Below are 12,553 nucleotides of genomic sequence, written 5' to 3'. Positions count from 1 at the left end.
TCTGACCAGATAAAATCAATCTTCACCCATATTTTAATTTGTTACAATGAAGCTCATACACAGGAAGAGTTATAGTGAGTCATAATCTTTTGAACTTGAGTTTTGGCAAAGTTTGGTTTTTCAGAAAGGATTTTCTTTGTTGTGAGACTATTTTACTGAGAATATGATCTTTCTTTTATTATTAACCTTTTATGTCTTCTTTATGTTTTCCATCCTCTGTCATCTCACATTACTATGAAGCAGAGATCAGAATGCAGCTGTTGTAGCTGCTCTCTATTCAGGGAAAAGTAGTGTTAGAACTGTAGGCTGATCTGTAATTACTTGGGTAAAATGATAATGGATTCCAGTAACTTAACTTTTTGAAGCGTTTTCCTTTGTAAGATGTATTTCATTTCTTCCTAGTGTTTGCTTTTTTTTAAACCAAAATTAACACAACAAAAGGATGATAGATGATCTTATGAACCTAACGTTCATTAGAAAAGTCAGATACACTGAATAATTTAAGGAACATGAACAAAAGTCAGGTAGCTGAACAATTTTAGGAAAAAGTAAGATTCCTCCTTGGATGTTTAAAAAAAGCCTCATTCCTGTCTCCTGAATTTCTCCCCACCACTTTCTTTTTTTGCATGTATTTATTACAGGCATGGGAGCTTTTACTGCGCATTCACTTCTCTTATCTCAATTCTTCCTGCCTGCTTCTCTTTTTCATTTTCATGTGTTTGTTTTTCTGACATGTATTAGTCAAAATCCATGTTACAGTGTAGATGGGGGTCTGTCTCATTGGGGTTGACATCATACCCACGTCAAGCCAGTTCAGTTCGCCCTTGATCTTGGTTTCTAAGGCTGTGTTCTCCAGTACCCATCCGCCTCCGCGTCACCACTGATAGGGATGTATATGAAGTTCCCAGGATGTCTGTCAAGTGTCCCCTCACCGGCGCCTGAGTAATAGCCAGTCTTAGATCTCAGAAGTTTAATGATGAATCCGTATCTGTCATGAGCTGGAAGAGCTGCAGGGCACATAGTAGGTAAGGGCTTAATAAATGTTTGATGGAAGAATAAAGAAATGAATGTGCAAAGGAATGTAGCTCATAACTGGAGTCCTTAAGGAATGAAGCTGTTTAGGCAAGCACTTCTGTCCATAAGTATAGCCAATTAAGAGTACAGCTCAAAGCATGCATGTGTGTCCCAATATCCATTAGTGATTACAGACTGCAGCCTTCGGTTTCCCTGGTGAATTCATATTCAAGCTGACCTGACAGGCACTGCTTGCACTATGAATAATCACAGGACTTCGGGATTCCACACTGAGCTTCACCTTTACTATGAATCGGCTTTCTGTGGCCTAACTGTGGGAGGGATCAGCTCTCATTAGAATGAACGCTTGAAATATAACCTTACAAACCTGAACTTTCTCACGTTAAGAGCAAAATCATCTTTGACAAATTTTTGGATTGAACTGGCAAGGCACAGTTCTTCTCAAGTCCAAGGATTTCACATTTTGCACATGTTTTCTTACTTCATTGTGTTTTAAACCAGGTTGCCATTATAGAGAGCATTTTAGCAGCCTTGATCTTGGAGACATCAAGACCATTATTCCTGTTGTTGCTGATGTAGTGTTACAGCTGCTTCCTCTTCATGTGATTTAATTTGAAGCTTCAGCCCACCAGGGGGCTGTTGGTCCCCACCTATGCAGCTTGAAGAGCTGGATGCTGTTTTCTGCATGGCTGTTATTCCCATTCCTATTCATAGCGATTTTTCCCCTTCTATATTCATCTAGCAACAGCAAGGCACTGTTCCAGGAACTCGCTCTCTCTACATAAGGCGTAACATGGAACCATTTGGATGGAAAAATTATAAATTAAAATTATTCTGTTCATTTAAAAATATTCATATTGTGTTGCTCAGATGCCAGTAACTGGAAAATCATGGATAATGTCCTGTTTTTATAACCTCTTTCAGAGTGTTTTAAAATCCATTTATGTTGTTACTTAGCCATCTCTTTCCTGGAGTGGATTTTGTGATAAGATTTTTTTAAAAAAGGTTGTATGAGTCCAGTGTCTGATGGCATATGTAATATTAAAATAGAGATAATACCACTAATTGCAACCAGTTTTTTTCAATAGAAAAATATTTATTCCATGTACAGAGAATATTTATAAAACTACAGAGCTACAAAGGTAGCCTGTGGACATGCCAGATTATTTACTTTGAGGATAAAACTTTTTATTAAATGATTAAAACTAAGCAAAGGTTTATTAATTTCTGAAACTACATATTTAAATTAAGAAAGCCCATATATATTCATAACACTATTGATTTTCAAATACTAAAAACATCTCTAACTTTTAAAATGGAGCTGTTTTTTGATGTCTCCTGTTCTTTAATTTTGGGAAACTAATTTTATTTCTATCCTTGTATTTTCCATGTTGTCTGGGTGTGGGTGAGGACGTGGTTGTCTCAGAAAGATAGTAAAGTGGGGAAAAGTGAACATGTTTTTATGGAGGTTGGCTAGTTTGTTGATAAAGTAAATATATCTCTTCTTCTAAAGGAAAGAATAGTGACTGGAGATGTTAGCTTCATGTATTGATATATTTTTCCACCTCTGTGGAACATGTTAAAGAGAGTGAAGATCTTTCCTTTTTGCTTCTTTGTTCTATAAGTTTTAAGTTCACATTCACATAGAAGCTGTGTGTTCTATTTGTTGTCTCTCTTGGCTAGGAATATTTAGATGTATTTTTGAAATTATTCTGTTCTGTCAACTAAAGACAATTTAAAATTTTAATTTTAAGACTCTTCCTAGAAACTTCTACTTTTGGTTCAGGCTGTCTTTGTGTGCCTTGTGTGTGTGTTGAGGTTCTTCAGAAGCAACAAATCACGTTAGCATGAACAAATTTCACAGGCCCATTTCACTGTTTATTTTAGCCTTGTGAATCATTTGGCCTTTTAAAACAGGCTAATCCTTTAGTTGAATGTGCCTTCAGAAAGATTCTGTGTGCCCTGCAAACTTGGGTGGCTCTCGCTAACTCTGCTTTATTTATTTTAAGTAATACTAGGTGATCCAGAAGTATTTCCTTTCAATTTCTGGTAGAATGTTATTGCAGGCGGGTAATATTGGAAGTCAGGATTCTTTATAACAACAACAACATGGAAACATAGATACATTTTTATAAAGTCTGATTGATGGAAAATAGGATGCAACCTGTTCTATTTTTAGTAAACAGCTTTTTCAACACAGATGCTTACTTGATACAGTAGCCAACTTCTTTGAATGCAGCAATATAATGCACTCTGTTCTTAATTGAATGAAGAAAACAAATTAGCATGGTTACTACAGGAGAAACGGGTACCTCATAATTAATAATTTGTGAGTCAAACTTTAACAACACTTGACATTTTCCTTGGGTCGGTGACAGACTGATTAGTGAGTTAACTGCTGATAGTACCTATTTTGTGGAGTGACTGTTTCAGTTCCGGGGCTTTTGCTCTTCAATAAACTAGGTATTGTCTGTGATGGGACTAAAGCTTTAGTCTTGATCAAAGCGCTTTGGAGGAAGCATGGTTGAACTGATTGGCTGTAAATGTTAATCACTCCATAGGACGCACTGATAATTTACAGCATTGTTGTAACTCTCTGGTGTTCATAAAATGAACTTAATGACCCAGTGCCACCATGGGATAAGCTGCTTTTTCTCTGCAATTGAATACCCAGGCTGCCTGCATATCAGTGTTGAGAAATACTGCATTAAAAAGAGTGAGCAGCTGTATGATGAAGGAAACGGCTCTGCAACAGATTTGTTAATTATCTCCTTTGATTCACAGAGGGTGTTTGTGAAATATGGTTGACCAGTGAAGACACAGGGGCTTATGGCAGAGATATTGGCACCAGTCTTCCCGCACTGCTGTGGAAACTGGTTGAAGTGATTCCGGAGGGAGCAATGCTGAGGCTTGGCATGACAAATCCGCCCTATATTTTAGAGCATCTGGAGGTAAGGAAAAGCACCCCATTTCCATGCTGACACAGAGACAGACCAATCCAGACAACGTGGCAGCCTCAGCACCATCACACGAGTTTCGTTTAAAATCGCTTTCACGTTTTTTTTTTTTTGTGGTCCCACGTTACCAAGAATGAATCGGGAATTTCAAGTCCCTTCTTTGTCAGTCTTCACATCTTGTTTCTGCTTCCTCACCATTAATTAATGTTGCCTAGATTTTCCAGTATTTGCCATCTTGTCCCAGTTCTTTGTTTCTTCCTTACAGCCCTTCAGTTTTCCAATGCATAGATTTGCCTCAGTTCCTCTGTCTATAACCCGTGTGTATTTCAGGACTGCTACCACGTTGCATTGATTTTGCAACCAACTGTGAACGTTGCATTATCTGAACTGCTGTTAGCCCTACCAATGAGGACACTGTGCAGTGGAGTTTAAGGATGTTTTAAATTTGATTCTTTTGTCTGGCAATAGTTAGGGGAAAAATGAAATCCAGGAGATGTAGAGCTTTGTAGTCTTCCACTTGATTCTCTTGTGGTCGCTGTGAAAAAAGGAGTTATGATAATGCAAGATCTCTGGTTTTGTTTTTATACCTTCCATGGATGAACAGAGTGCCTACCCTCAAGTAGCTTACTATTAAACTAGGAAAATGGATGTGTGTACAAGTAACTGTGGTACTTGATGACAAATGATACAATAAATATGAGCAAAGAATATGGACAACGGAGCAACCATGTAAATGAAAAAGTATATGCTGGGATCCATGATTATTATTTGAGAAATAAGATTATGCTGTTAGGTCCATAGTTAAGAATAAGAAATCTAATAAGTGCTGTTGGAGAGTCATGTGCAAAGTACAGAAACAACTCACTTATGTTTTTATCAGTTGTGTTCTTTGCAGTTAGTTTGTACAGAAAAATGACATTTCAGAATTCTAAAAGTTAGCAAGTATAATGGCTGAAATTCAATGTGAATGAATATTCAAAGATTATTTCTGTTGATTTGATTTGAGGCCTATACTTGTTGAGGTTGTTGTTGAAAAGCCACCGTGCTATCAGCACCCTATTTTAGAAATTCTGAAAACAGAGTGGATCGCAATCTGATCATTAATTATAAATAATGAAGAAATTTCGCGATTTCAATTTTGTTATTCACATTTTCCCAACCAGATCTTTTCAGTAAAGGTGTGTGATTTATATGTTAACTTTGGACAGTGTGTGACTATTATGATTTGCTATTTAAAAGTAAGCCACAGGCATGTCAGTTTTTACTTAACCCTTTGACGTGGCACTTGAAAAAGCCAGTGATTCTCTGTAAAAATCAAATCTGCTAAGAGCTATAGCAGTCTTGCTATGTTTGCAGTAAATGTGAGGCATCCATCATGAAGATCAGGAGATGTGCTGGATATATGGTGGGTAGGAAGAGAAGTAAGCCCTGCCAATATACAGCTGATAACACCCCAGTTTCTTTGGATTTAAAAAATCTTATCAAATTTCAAGAGAACGTTAATAGCTAGAGTCAGAGCAGTTCAGGTGGGGCTACAGTCAGAGCAGTTCAGGTGTGGAGTAAACACAAGGGGAAAAAAATCACGTATTGGCTCTGTGATGAGAAACCTAATATCTCTTGGAATAAACTCAACCCTTTAATTAATTGCAAGATTGCATAAACCAGAGTCGCGTTTATAGCACACCCTAATGCTCAGCATCTAAAATAGTGCTAGAGTTGTTGATCTCCGAATAGATGCTCCAGAAGAGCTGCTAAAAATCAACAGAGGACGGTAAATGTAGCTTTACGCTTTACCTGGAAGAACACAGGTGTTTAGTTCACAGATTATACTTAGAGTGATAGCAAGTTACAATTGTCATAAAATTACCTTTTAAAAATTCTTGCTTTTTTGGGCTTCCCTGGTGGCGCAGCGGTTGAGAGTCCGCCTGCCGATGCAGGGGACACAGGTTCGTGCCCCGGTCCGGGAGGATCCCACATGCCGCGGAGCGGCTGGGCCCGTGAGCCATGGCCGCTGAGCCTGCGCGTCCGGAGCCTGTGCTCCACAGCGGGAGAGGCCATAGCAGTGAGAGGCCCGCGTACTGCAAAAAAAAAAAAAAAATTCTTGCTTTAAGATATCTATAATGTTGGCCTTCCCTCCTACATTCTCATTTTCACGAGGCGAGGACCTTGTCACATCTATGTGTTGATCTACCCCACCCACTAGTGGCTCAATAAATGAATGAATAAAAGATGAATAAAGGAAGAGCCTTTTTCATAAACTAAATTGTAGAGCCCCTCTGCCATCTTGGACTTTGAAGTCGTCTGGCCAGAAGAGGCAGCCCAAGATGACAAAGTAAATGAGCTTCAAGGGTGAGAGTTTGTCCCAAAGAAAGCCACCCATTCCCCTCCACTTGATATGCAGGGAGTAATTCCATCCTGTGGTTCCACAGCAAAGGAGAGAGCAGTCCAGAGGAAACAGAACCAAAGGAGACAAACACACAAAGATGTGCTAGAACGAGAAAACCCAAGTATCTGGAAGCAAGAGCTTTTCAAGTCTTCCTCTGTCGCTTTGACAAGACCTGCACACCTTGGTGGGGGTTCTCATCCTTCTCTGAGTGGCAGAGCTTCAAGCTCGCAGTGTCCTACAAACACATCCTTCTGTAACAGAAAAGGTATCTGAGCTCCACAGGCATCACTGGCTTCCAAGTGTGAAAGAGGACATTAGGGAAGAGAGCCAACCCCATGGAGCCTAACCCCGCACCCACAATGCATCGTATTTCCCCATTTTCCTCTCACTAAGCTGAGACTGCTCTGAAGAAATTACTTGACTTACCTAAAGTGCTGAAGAAAATTCATCAATAAGAAAAAAAAAAGAAGCGGGAAAAGCTGAAAATGGGGGGAGAAATAACACCAGTGAATGACAGGTGATGATTTTTTTTAACTGCCAGGATAGAAGGAAGCCACTCTTGAAAAACTACTCTGATGGTTTAATACACTTACGGTGAGGGTTTCTGGCGAATTGTATTGGTAGGACCCAGCCTTCTTGTGTTTCTGGAAGATGCTTCACGCTACAGACTTTAATTATCGAGCACTTCACGGGGCTGTTTTCCTTCCTCTTGGTTATGTTCACTTCACATTCACCTGACTCTTGAGATTTTTCTCTTAAACTCTTTTACCAGCTTTTTTTTTTAATTGCACAGTTTAAAGGGGAAATCATTTAAAGGAAAATACCAACGTTTCTATCATTATTTAAACGTATGGTGTGGAAAAATAGGTCTGTTGAAAATACATTTTATTAAATCTTCCAAGGGACAGAAGATACCACACTTAACGTAGGATGCACGTCTAACTTTTAATTGAGAGTCTAACATTGTGTGTGGCACTTTATATAGTAGATATTGAATAAATGTGTAATGAATAAAAGGAAAGGAGGGAGAATTCTTAATCCCTAACAGGCAAAGTCAAGTATCTAATTGGAATACCTACAAACCCTATTTTTAACTTGTCACTGCCCTAAAAAACCATATGGGATTCATTTTAAATGATGACATAAGTGTCAAAGATATCTCAAACATATCTATATATATGTATACCATATATATATGGTGGGAAAACACCCTGGAATTGAAGAAACATAATTATAAGCTTATGTAATACTTATTAAATTTGGATATGAGGTAGAAACAATAGATAAAACAGTAGATTAAAAAATGTTTTACCTCATCTTAGGTCTGTAATACCTCTTCATTACCCATAGAATAAAGATAAGCTCTTTATCATGACATACCGGGTCCTTAAGATGCTTCCTCCACTACATCCCTGTTTGCTCTTCCCTTTGCTACCCTTATGAGGCCTCCTGTGTAGCCTGTATTTTTTTTTTACCATTTTATATTCCTGCAATTTTTACTTTAACTTTTTCCCGTTTCATACTTACCACATGATGACAGTTGTTAGTATTGAGTTAATCAGATACACTAATATTTGCTACTATTGGGTTGGCCAAAATGTCCGTTTGGGCTTTTCTGTTAAAAAAACGGGTTCTTAATGGAAATACATATGTTGACTAATATATATGTTGACTAATATATTGCCCCTATAGTGGCACATAAGAGATATTTTCCCTCTATGTTTGCTTTCCTGTTGATATCGCTAAGATAATAACACTGGCGTATTCCTGTTTAATGAACTCTGACCTTCTAGGTGGAGCAGCTTGTGAATTTGATTACTCTTGAAACTACATTGTTAGTTCTTCCCTCTGCGTTGTAGGTAGCCCACAGCTAAGGTATTAATTCAGACTGAACATAACACATATGAACCCAGCCAGGTGTGATGTGGCCAGTGACAGTGATGCAATGGCTACTGGTACCTGGGCACCAGAAGACACTGGTAACATTATTCAACACTGCTTAATAATAATTATAATAACATCAGTACAATTTATTGGGCGTTTATTATTTTCTAGAAACCATGCTACTTGCTATACACATATTATCTCTTTTCCTTCTTACAATAAGCTAGCTATATAGATAACATTATCCTTATTTTACTTATTGAGAAGCCAAGTCTTAGAAAGCTTTAATAATTGGCCAAATTACATAACTAATTAGCAGCTGAATGGGTTTCTAATCTTGTCTGACTCTAAAATGCTCTCTGCTATACTGAATCTTCCATAAAGCCAGCTCAGGTATTTCCTAGATTCCTTCCATGCTCTGTCAGACTCTGTCCAGCCTATCTCTGTGGGCACTCATCATGGTGCATCATTACTTATTTACACGTAAATCCAACAAAACTGTTACCATCTGTAGGAAGAGGCTGTATTGTTTGTCTTTGCATTTCAGTGCCTGTGATGACATGCGCTTAATAAATGTGTATGGAATGATGTGATGGCTCTAAGTTTAGCTGTTCTTTGACTGCATGTCTTATACATATTGAGGTACCTTCATATCTGGGCTGAGCATCTAGTTTTGGAAGAGTTTGTGGATGGTTGTCATATGTGTTTCTCACTTATGAGTCACACTTTTTTTTTTTTTTTTTTTTTTGCGGTACACGGGCCATTCACTGTTCTGGCCTCTCGTGTTGCGGAGCACGGGCTCCGGACACACAGGCTCAGCGGCCATGGCTCACGGGCCCAGCCGCTCCGCGGCATGTGGGATCTTCCCGGACCGGGGCGCGAACCCATGTCCCCTGCATCGGCAGGCAGACTCTCAACCACTGCGCCACCAGGGAAGCCCGAGTCACACTTTTGTGAAGAATTACTAGATGGTGGAGGAGAATCCATCTAAGGGATATGCTTTATTATTTGCCCTGCTAAAATATTGTAGTGACAGATAGTATCTTTAGGACTACCTAGAGCAAATGAGCTCATTATATGATTATTGAATTTGTAGATTATCTAGGCTTTTAGCTTCTTTCTTCTTCTTCCTGCTTCTTAGCTTTCACTGCTTTTTATAGTCTCCATCAGAGAAGTCAGCAGTGGATGGTCAAGGAGGAGAAATTAAAATCAGGCAATTTGTCTTGTTTTTCATTTTATGGGTTGGCTGGTAGGGAAAAGATATTAAAGCTGTTGACCAGAAAGGGATATGGGAATTATCTGTGGATTTTATTTATCTAAGCTATTCTGGTTCTCCTTGTGTTATGAATAATTTAAAATAACTGTTATCTTCCTTGAAAATGCCTGTATGTCTTAAAGTCATATCAGAATTTTAGTGCATCACTTACAGCCTGGAACAGGGAGGGCAAGTTGATTAATTTGGAGTGCAAATGCTTGTTATTAAGGACTTTTCCTACATTCAAATTATAAATAAAGCAAATTGGTTATTTTAAAATTTCTATTACTCTGTAAAATATTGCTGAGAATATTGGCACTCATATTCACATTGATATGCTACATTTTATTCAGCTTGAATTAAAATGTATAAGTTCTTTAAAGATTTATATTTAGTATATTTCTGTTACTTATATGTGTTACATTGTGTAAGGTTAATCATAGTGGTATTTTAAATGTTCCATCTGTTTTTGGTTGAGAAATCTTTTAGTCACTACAAGTCAGTTTCCTGCTACCCTTGATTTTTTTATATTTACTTCTATTTAAATGACCTTATGTTCCAATCTAATAGTACATTTAGCAAAATTAATTTATCTGGTAAGACAGTAGATATATGTCAAGGACTTTTGCTGCATGGTAATTTATGAACATTAATAGTATGTTTGGCTTGGCAGACTTCTGAAAAATGCCTCATAGTTTCAAAATAATAGCAAACACAATACCTGCTGTGCTTATGTTTCATCAGAGGAATACAGAATTTCCAAATTGAAGTCAACAGTTCACATGTGTCTTTAAACTTTTTTTTTTCCTTAAGGGTTATACTTTCCAGAATAATAGAAAAATATGCAAATAGATTTTGTGCTGTTGTATACAAACTATTTCACCCTTTTGGTGAATAGAAGGACATGCTCAGTGATTCGTTTTGAGCAAGGAAATGGAAAGGAAAAATCCTTTATTTCTGCCATCCACGCACTATAGCTTTTGGAACTCGTCAGTGTGGTTTGTGTGACTGTTGGTACCCCGTTTCTTACTGATTAGAAACATCAGCACTTTACTTCATTCTTAACCTGGCATTTGTGAATAGATTTCGAGAGATCAGTGAAACCTCTAAAACTAGAAACCAACGTTTGTGCCTATCTGAAAATTTAGGGGGAAGAAACCATCAAATATTAAAAGGATTCATATACTTAATAAAAAGCTTATCAGGCCTAATTATGAGAGCTGAGGGCAGCCCCCCTGGAAAGGAATGGGGGTTATGCCCCAGCCCTATGTGCCGAATGCCTTGACTCCTTGTGATAAACCATGAAATTTAAATGCTACTCCACGTAAGCATGATTGTGGGCTCTACCCCACATTCCACCTCTGCTCCTCCTTGGAGGGATCCGGATCTGAGCACCAGCAAAGCTTCAGTCTGGCCCTTCTACCAAAACATTTGCACCTCTGCGCCTACTTGTATCTCACCCCTTTCCATCCTGTGATCCTCACTTGTTCCCTCTTCAGGCTTCAGCTCCTAACCCCAGCCCTGCCCAAGAAGCCTCAGCTTTTCTTGAACCCAACAGCTCCTCAGAAAAACTTCCATAGCTTCTTGCTTATGACTACTGAGCTTCAGTTTGTAACGTTCTGTCTGGGTGATTAAGCCTCAGGGTAACATGCAGGCCAGAGGACCCAGAAAAGAAATGAGCTCTTAAATAGATAGACTTGATCTCAACAAATAACTCTTTGTTGCTGTCCTCACAGCCACAGACTCATCAGTTTCATCAGGAATTTTATTTTATGCTTATCATCTCAGGTATGTTTTCGGGGGAAAATGAACTATTTTGTGCATGAATGTTTCTCATGTTGAAAATATTGCGTTTCTCTGTCTTTTGGGGGAGAACAATGGTAAATGCCTTGTTTTAAGATTCTGTTTATATGGCCAGCAGTAATTTATACAGAGACCCACCTTGTGGGCCTCCCTGCTGCCCTCAGTTACAATTTCTGAATTACCAGATAGCAGAGGAATATAAATAGTCAAATTGGCTTTGATTATCATAATACGATTTAATCCACTTTGTGATAAAAACTATCTGAACTTTGCAACCACTAATATCATTTTATCTCTTGCTATTGGTCTAAGTTTTTTACCAGTGAAATCCAGAGACATACCGATATTCATTGCCAAAAGAGATGATCATTTCCTGAAACAAAAAGAATGTAGGGACATAGGGATAAAATATGGGTCAAGATGATAAGTAAAAAGGCCTCAGCAAATGCTTTATAAAGAAACTGGTGTCATAGTCAAACATCTGGAACCATGGCTGTGTCTGTGTGTGTGTCTGTGTCTGTGTGTGTGTGTGCACATGCGTGTGTATGTGTATATATATATATTGGGTTGGCTAAAAGGTTCATTTAGTTTTTTCTGTAAGAAAAAAACTTGGCTCTAGTAGCACTTAGTTTTCTTTAACTTCATCCTAAACAATTTTGTTAGATTGTATGTGACAGCTGTCATATCAGTGTGCATTAAAAAAAGACATCAAAATGGGTGAATTTTTAAAAATTTATTTATATTTTGGCTGCATTGGGTCTTTGTTGCTGCATGCGGGCTTACTCTAGTTGCAGCGAGCGGGGTCTATTCTTCGTTGCGGTGCACAGGCTTCTCATTGTGGTGGCTTCTCTTGTTGCAGAGCACGGTCTCTAGGTGCATGGGCCTCAGTAGTTGTGGCACGCAGGCTCAGTAGTTGTGGCTTGCGGGCTCTAGAGTGCAGGCTCAATAGTTGTGGCGCACGGGCTTAGTTGCTCCGCAGCATGTGGGATCTTCCCGGACCAGGGCTCAGACCCATGTCCCCTGCATTGGCAGCTGGATTCTTAACCACTGCGCCACCAGGGAAGTCCAAAATTGGTGAGTTTTTGTGTAGCCATTTTAATATTGAGGATGAAAGAAAAAAAGCAACATTTTCGGCATATTGTGCTTTATTATTTTAAGAAAGGTGAAAATGAAATCAAAACGCAAAAAAAGATTTGTGCGATGTATGGAGAAGGTGTTATGACTGATTGAATG

The 12,553-nt window shown here is 38.5% G+C and overlaps 1 protein-coding gene across 1 annotated transcript in view; it reads left to right on the top strand.

Annotated features, from left to right (window-relative positions):
- The window catches only part of CDKAL1 (CDK5 regulatory subunit associated protein 1 like 1), a 640,361-nt gene that overhangs the window by 373,430 nt on the left and 254,378 nt on the right, over positions 1–12,553 (top strand). Inside the window, exon 10 of the mRNA XM_065885642.1 lies at positions 3,820–3,986. Within this exon, the coding sequence (XP_065741714.1) occupies positions 3,820–3,986 (167 nt within the window). The remainder of the gene's footprint in view (positions 1–3,819; positions 3,987–12,553) is intronic.

The sequence above is a fragment of the Phocoena phocoena genome, chromosome 10 (assembly GCF_963924675.1).
Source record: "Phocoena phocoena chromosome 10, mPhoPho1.1, whole genome shotgun sequence".
Taxonomy (NCBI): Eukaryota; Metazoa; Chordata; class Mammalia; order Artiodactyla; family Phocoenidae; genus Phocoena; species Phocoena phocoena.
This window is presented reverse-complemented; position numbering and strand designations above follow the sequence as displayed.